The 8,447-nt window shown below is 42.3% G+C and overlaps 1 protein-coding gene across 1 annotated transcript; it reads right to left on the bottom strand.

Annotated features, from left to right (window-relative positions):
- Positions 1–698: 698 nt before the first annotated feature.
- On the bottom strand, positions 699–5,983 carry LOC135526596 (inositol-trisphosphate 3-kinase B-like). The gene is made up of 7 exons (XM_064955107.1): positions 5,692–5,983; positions 4,299–5,407; positions 3,276–3,815; positions 2,725–2,929; positions 1,542–1,643; positions 1,342–1,413; positions 699–1,234 (listed from the first exon to the last, which is right to left on the bottom strand). Exons 3-7 carry the CDS (start codon positions 3,497–3,499, stop codon positions 854–856), a joined length of 984 nt encoding a protein of 327 aa, XP_064811179.1. The 5' UTR covers positions 3,500–3,815; positions 4,299–5,407; positions 5,692–5,983; the 3' UTR covers positions 699–853.
- Positions 5,984–8,447: the final 2,464 nt, after the last annotated feature.

Raw genomic sequence — 8,447 nt, 5'->3', positions numbered from 1 at the left:
ACCGAGTACTGTCACCAAATTATCTGAACAAATGCAATATATTTTATAGACATGGGTTGCTGGTTTACTTCACTTGTGCAGTTTAAAAGTTCGCTAGCTAACAAATTGGAGAAACGTCAACGTTTCTCTGGTGATGCCTCATTTTGCAGTGCAAATCAATGATTTACCACATCTAAACAATGCTTGACCAAAACGAAATATTAGTCAAAGTGTTTAGTTTTAGCAATATAAATTGTGACGATTAAAAGAAATGGCGACTACAATATAAAATTTGTGATAGGGACTAAATTGATAGTGCCCTGTACGCAAACGGACCCTCCTAATAACTTTAAACAATGCCCCCTTGTGAGTGGTTTGCGCATGCGCGCCACCTTCAAGGTAAGAGAACTCAGGGACATCCACTGAGCAGTAAAGACAATTCCTGGCATGCGACACAGATGTAATGCTGCAAAGGTGTAAATAAATGAAAGACCCTGTTTTTGTTGGCTGCATCTGTTGATGTTGGGTGCTAGCCTTCCTCACCTGTCCTGCAGTGATGGTTCAGGAGATAACCACCACCACAAAGCCTGAAGTATCGACTGTGGCTATTCAAATTAAAATTCCTCAATGGCACAGTCAAATGAGACGAACCAGACATTTGAGTTGGAACACATTGATAACTGTCAATATGATGTCTATAGATGAGGCATTTGTACAATAGGTCGTTTTTATTGTAAAAAATGAAAAAATATTGTCCATAAACACCTTATTCAACTCAACTCACCCTGTATTCTGTCTAAACAGTTGAGACTTCTGTCCATTAATACTGTCTATTGCAATGCCTCAAATCATCCACAAACATAATCCATGTAAATTAGAGAACACATTCCTGGGAGTATTGTCCTGATGTGGTCTCTCTTGTTCCATCAGAAGTACCTTCATTCTGTGCTGCCTCGCCCTGACCACCCTGACTTTTAGTCTGTGTGTGTTCCTGTAGGGTGTGTGCGACACTGCCCATCTCCTCTCCATGGTTCTCTTCCTTTCTGCAGCCTGCCTGGCTGATGGCCTGACCCACAAAAGAGGTGAGGGAGGCCAGCCCGATCAGGTACCCGTCCTCCCGATTCCCCTCTGCCCAAGGGACGTCGTGCCTCAGCTGCACACTGCTGGGCGATGGGGTGGTCTTCCCAAAGTCTATCATCCAGATGCTTGCCTGACTGGTCCGGTCGTGGACAAAGAGGAGCGAGCTGCCAATCACCTGTCAGGTGAACCCAAAACATTACTGTGTGACCAGTTCTGAGACTAAATATTGTATTATTAAGTAGAGGGAGAGTTGACATGTTTAAGTGGTAAATATGAGCTGACCTCGTGGGCTTTGAAAAATGGGGATTCCTTCAGGGCTTCATCCAGAGCCTGAAGTCTGGAATGGTAGGCCTTCTAAGGGTGAGAAACCGGAAGGGAGAGTGCAGGGGGAAAAGGATGAATATTTTAGCTATATTATTAGAGGTATGTGAAACCTTTATGTTGTACACAATATAGGTGATGTTGATGGCAAAATGACTGACCAGGATGTGTAGCTGACTCTTGGTGAAGGAGAGGAGGGCCTCGGTGACCTGGGCTGGTGTTAGCATCTTCTTAAAGTCCCGCTGTACGCTGCCATTCTCCATCTAACATGGACACACAGGGACAAAGACAGACTTAGGCCTAGATTCAATCAGATAAAGTATTAACAAGCGATAGCCGACACCCGCATTGCTGATGTTTTGGCGGTATCAGCGGTGGAACTGCATTGGAGCTGTTGGAGATGTTAAATCGGTGAGCAGCTGCTCTTGTGATCATTGTCACAAAGCCTAACCCGCCCACTCGCGTTAGAAGTTAAGAATGAGAAAGTGTTAGCCTGGGTTCACCAAACGGGTGGTTTTATTTGGCCCACCAAGTTTAATGAGAGAAAAAACAAGTTTGCTGTACATAAAAGAGTGTAAAAACACCAGGAAATCAGCTCCAAGTGATTTTAACATAAGACATGTATTACCAAGTATTCCCACACTTAATAAAGAGACATGTGATCGTATAGAAATATAAGCAAGGCTTGAAATTATTATGTTTTGGTCAAACATATCTGTTTGGACTTATTGTGGTCAATTTGCAGTCTACGTTCCGGCCCGCTGACCATCCGCTCAAGAAAAAATTGTCCCGCAGCTGAAAATAGTTGATGATTCCTGGTGCAGGCTATATAGAAATAATGACGCTCAAATTGAAAATAATTTAAGTAAATAGTGAGGATTTCTTACATTCTAGTGTTTTAACTTAAACAAGGCTGCATGGGATTTCTCTTAATGTGACTCCATGCAGCCAATGGCAATGCTTAAGGTGTAATGCCGGGAGTTGCTTGTGAATTTGACAGCTCTAAAGCAGTTTCACCTCTGACTATACAAATATACGGATGTTGGCTAAAGCGGATCTAATTGAATTGGGCTCTAAAACCCTGGCACTATTGTAGACCACCAACAGTATACATAACCCCAGTATACATAATCCAGGGAGGTTAGTAGACCCTCCCCTGAGAGATAGAGAGGTCGAGAACAGTCAGGACTTTTCAAACATCAATGATGAAGTCAATAAATGAAGACTTTTGGCACAAAATAATATTTTTTATCTTGATCTTGATTCTGATGTTTATTTCCTTCTGTTATAATTTAGCCAATCAGCGGACAGCAGAGGTTTGGGTGTCAGAGCTGTGTCTCTTACCATGATGCACTCGATCCTGAAGCCTAATGTGGCAGTTGAGCTGGTGTTATCCCTCCACTGCAGGTAGCGCCACTTTGTCACACCTCGCTGCTCATGTTCCTCCACTGTGGGAGCCGTCGGATCTACTTTTACCATCTTCTGGTACATATCAGTCCGCAGGGTGGGTTTAGTGTGTGCTTTGGTTAACTCCTCCTCTTGGTATGTCCTAGGAGCAACAGTAGCTTAATTACAGACGCACACACACACACACACACACACACACACACACACACACACACACACACACACACACACACACACACACACACACACACACACACACACACACACACACACACACACACACACACACACACACCAGTGGTGGCTGGTGGCACTTTTAATAGGGAGAACGGGCTCATAGTAGTGGCTGTAACAAATTAAATTAAATGCCTGGAATCAAATGCATCAAACACCTGGTTTTCCATCTTTGATTCCATTCCATTCATTCCTTTCCATCCATTATTATGAACCATCCTCCCCTCACCAGCCTCTCTGAAACACACACGTACCTCACGCCCATCTTGCAGTCCATGATGACAGGGTTCTTCAGGCCACTCAGTAAGTCCTTCAGGCGGATGTAACTCTCGCCCCCCTTGGTGACCAAGCCATGATACTGCGGTACAAATGGACGCAGGGGGTCGGCCATGAGGGCCTGAAGACACACAGCCTCCACCTCACTGAAACGCTTCAGCACCTCACCCCCCTCACTCAGCTGGAAGTTACCTAGCAACATATAGGCAGGGGCAAGGGGAGGGTGGGTGTAGTCAATATTTAACTTTAACTTCTACATTCACTAACTAACCAATGTATCTGCAGTTTCCTCAATGCTCACATTGTAACAGAATGAGTGAATGATTTGGAGAGCTGATGATGTGTGAGTAAATGGTGAGATGTGATACAGTGAGTTATACAGTACATATAAAGTGCTATATTGATGTGTTTGTGTTGTTAAATGGACACATGCCTTGATGTCCTGCTAGCTGGACCCATGAGCTCTGCCGACGCACTGACCACTGCATCACGGTTAGGAAGGTCCTCCAGGAGCGACACTGGAGTAAAGAAAATGTCCATTGTCATATGCGCTTAAAATAGCCTACTTTCTATTTCAATTATCTCTCTCTTTAGCATTATAATGGGAAATGTGGAATAACTTGAGTCAAAATACTGTAGGCCCACACTAAGGGGAGTGGGAAAGCACTGGTGGAACACCCATCACCCTCCTCTCCGGTCTCCCCTATCTCCATCAGTAGGACCCATGCAAATCCTATTCAAATTTGCCCGTGTCAAGGCTCAAGGCTCGCTTTCAAACTCATGCAAATCGCAGACAGCAGTTAGACAGAGAGGGGTTGAGAAGGGGATGGAAATTACAGACACTCTGTCATGGAGAATAAAGGCATCAACAGAAACAGCCTACAGGGGATATGAAACCAGTGACTTATTGTCGTTGTCTATTTGAAATATGATCTCCTAATGTATGGTGTATCTAGTAGCTCTACACTCTCTCTCTTTTCATGTTCAGTTCTCAATCTCACCCTCCTCATGGTGCTCCTTTTGCTGGCTGTGTCCTCTCCTTCGCTGAAGACATCATCGCTTTCCGCTGAGGAGCAGTTGAAGGAGGAAGAGGAGGATGAGACGGAGGAGTGCATGTGCATCCTGGAGAAGATGGGATGGGGAGAAGGAGACCAGCTCCCTTCAGAGCTCAGGCTGCTGGCACCCTCCTTCTCGCCATCCTTCTCTCTATCCCTGACACTCTCTCCTTCCATCTTACTATCCCCTGCACGCTCTCCTTCCATCTTTCTGTCCCATGCACTTCCTACTTCCATCTCGCTATCCCCTGTGCCCTCTCTGTCTATCTCTCTATCCCCTATCCTCTCTGTCTCTTTATCTCCTATCTCCTCTGCACTCTTCCTCTCCTCGCTCCTCTCATTCAGCACACCTCCATCTTGCATCCCCTCTTCCTCTTCCATTTTCCTCATCCTCCTTGACTCACTCCATCTCTCTCTTTTCTCCATCTTTTCCCACCCCTCTGTCTTTGCTGCTGGCATGCTCCCTCCCAACCTCTCCCTCTTCCTCAGTCTCCATCTCTCCTTCGCGCTCCTTCTGTTAATCCTTGAATCCTTTACTCTCTCACTCTCTGACCACTCCTCCTCTTCTACATGCACTTTTCCCCTCTCTTCTCCCCTCTCCCACACTCCACTGTCACATCTTTGAATATCAACCAAAAGGCCCTGAGTCACATGCATGTCAGAGGCTGGTTCTGTATCTTCCAGATGCCTTGGTCTCTCTTCTGGTCCTCTTTTATGGCCTTGTAGTTCCAGACTGTTAGAGGGTGAGTCCGGGCTAGAGAGAAGTTTGGTTTGTGGTTTCACCGTACCAAACACACTGGGTGGATGTTGGTTGATATCATTCAAGGGTCCAAGAAATGCATCATCATTGTCATTGTCATGGTCTCCATTCTCCAACTCTCCTTCCACCGTCTCCTTTTCTTTCTCAACATCCTTCATTTCCTCCAGAGCTGGGGGTGTTATGTTGTCCATCATTCCCAGGTGAAAGGGTGATATTCCAGGGGATGTAGTTATCCTGATAACTTCACTCCAATGTTAGTAGGCCTAATCCTCTTTGTGAGTGAAAGATGAGTCTCCTGAGTAGAGATTATATGTTCCAATGTTTAAAACATATATTTTTAAATCATATACAGCACAAAACACACAAGCAAATTAAGATATTTAAATATGTAGTTAACAATAAAATAGTAATGAAAAAAAGTGTAAATTCATCCACTAACAAGAGACACAAGAATAAGCCATAGCTACAACACATTTTTAAAAACAGGTAATGGTCTGACAATGAAATGACAAAGTTTATTTAGGTGTTGCAATAAGAATGCTGAAATACTGATAATAAAAGTTGCTAGCAGCAGCCTACCTTGTGCATTGAACAGCCTCCCCTTGATAAATCTATGTGACACTTTATGGACCCTAGGGGTTAATTTAGTCCGTAGAAATGACACCTGTACAGTCGGTGGACTGCAGTAGGATAGGATAGACTCTAGCTCTGTCTCCCTGCGTTATCCCTGATGTGGCAGTATTTTGCATGCTGTGACGCAACAAAGTTTCCAAACATTCTGGTGAGTGAGTGACTGTAACTGACAGCAGGTTGACAGGAGTCTCTCTTGTTTGTGTGTTATCTAGGAAATACATCTGCGTCATCTGCATCAATGTCATATGAATAGGCCATAGGGTACTCTGTCAGAGGAGGCTGGTGGGAGGAGCTATAGGAGGACGGGCTCATTGTAATAGCTGGAATGGAATTTTTCTTAACGGTATCAAACATATGGAAAATATATTTTGGACTCTGTTAAATTCGTTCCATTCTGGCCATTACAATGAGCCCGTCCTCCCATATCTCATCCCACTAGCCTCCTCTGTTCTCGGTCTAGTATCCAAATAGAGCCCCACAGTGGAGGTGTCATAATACTCAGAAAACCTAGCGGTCAAACAGGGAAATGGTTCCAATCATTCTTAGAATAACTTAAAATAAGGGCTGTATTTTGTGTAGGCTTACCCTGGCGTGACATTTTGATAACCATCAAGGTGACTTTTATTAATATATTTTACTCTCATATTCGAAAATGCTAATTAGCATCAAAGTAGACATCATGCAAGACTACAAATCCCTGCAAGCTCCTGCACGGCATCTCCAGCTTAAACTTTTTCTAAGCAGGTATTGTGTCAATTTAAAACATTCACAATACAGTTTTTTATTTTTATCTCGTCCAGATCACCAATGGTATTTGTTGGTCTTTATGATAATCACAATAGCAGCTAATTAGCATTTCATTTTTTTACAGGTAAATACAGGCAAATATATTGATGAAAGTCACCATGTCCTAGAGAAATGTACATGGTTATGAAAACGTCACGCCAGGGCAAGCCTACATGAAACACAGCCCTTGTTTTAAGTGTTTCTATAATCTCCTATGGGAAAAATGTATGGTAGAAAAAATTATTGGAACGTTTCCCTGTTTGACATCTCGGTTTTATGGGTATTATGACACATGTGGTACTCTATAGAGAATGTTTTACTAACGGGCCAACTACTATATGATATTTAAAAATAATCTTAGGTGACTTGATTAATGTCACAAATAAATAAATAAATAAAAATACACTGCTTTTTGGAGGGGACAGATTGTGCTGTGAACATGTTTTTGGACAGAATGTGAAATGTAGGATGTAAATGCATAAATGCTGTACAAACACCAGTAAAATCATTTATAATATTTGTTAAATGAAAATGATGAGGGGAACATGGGAGACATAACAATGTTTGTTACTAGCTAGGTTTAGATCGCATTGGCGACAGATTTTCATGCCAATATTCTAAGATCCGCATAAAAATAATATGTGCATTTTCCCACCATTTATATGTTTCCATTACATTTACTTCATTGTTGCAGGTAAACGGCTATGCACACGTTACACATAAATATACATTTTGCGGTTAAATTCCCATGTTCCGAATAGAAAATACACGTTAAATGGGTTTCCGTCGCATTTTTAACTCCACTGATGGTTGTATCACAAAAACATTTCGCGTTATACGGGGTATTGGCACATGCGCTCTATCCGGAATAACGATCTGCTCGCTGTTGGCTAGCGCACGTATAGCCTATATGACGAAGTCATTATTATGGACAAATTAGCGCGATACTTTTTATTTGTCAAATGGCAGCCAAACAGTCATTATCATGTCACCAGAATAAGTCACTCAATATTTATTGGAAAGCAGCATCAAGCTCATTTACTTGCACTTTCACCACCCTGTAGCCTATAGTAAACTTCATGCCATCGCGTTTCCACCGACATTTCTCGCATAATTAATTTTACTGACACAAAACGATCCCACCTTGTCTAGCGTATTTTGTTTTGTCAGCATTTGAAAAGTTTACAGAAAAGTTATGTTTCTGTATCGACATTTACGATACTTTACTTGCTTGCATAAAAAGGTTGGATATAATTCTGTTTACTAATCACGTTTCCATCCACCGTTTTTATGCAAGCAAAGTCAAGCCTTATAAAAAAATGACAGCTGTGAAGTTTAGGTACAATTTTATGAATGCCAACGGATCATTTGTTCGTTCGACATGGTTGGATCTTTTTGTTTCGGTAAACATAACTATGTGAGAAATTGCGGTGTAAACGCTTTTATGCGCAAATATTGACATAACTATCATATCGAAGTAAACTTGGAGTCAGTAATAACTATCATATCGAAGCGATGATATGGTGTGTGGTTCTCCCACTACCACTCGGGAAGTCATGCAGTTTATTAGGCGACAGATGATGTAAATTATGATGAACTTCACACGGTGATGAGGTTGATGCTAATTTCGATGAATATCGAGGGGTCTTATTCTGGTCACATGATGATCGATGCTTGTCTGCCGTTTGACAAAAAAAATGATATACTCGCTCTTATCCATAATAATCTCATCATGTAAACTCGTCTAGCTACACAGCCTGGTCTTCACTAGTTACCACATTTACAAAGTCGTAAACCCCGCCCATTTCTACAATTTATCCTAAAATGTGATTTTAAACCGAACCTTAACCCTAACATTAACCACACTGCTAACCTTATGCAAACCCCTAACCTTAAATTAAGACCAAAGAGCAAAT

This window comes from Oncorhynchus masou, chromosome 32 (assembly GCF_036934945.1).
Source record: "Oncorhynchus masou masou isolate Uvic2021 chromosome 32, UVic_Omas_1.1, whole genome shotgun sequence".
NCBI lineage: Eukaryota > Metazoa > Chordata > Actinopteri > Salmoniformes > Salmonidae > Oncorhynchus > Oncorhynchus masou.
This window is presented reverse-complemented; position numbering and strand designations above follow the sequence as displayed.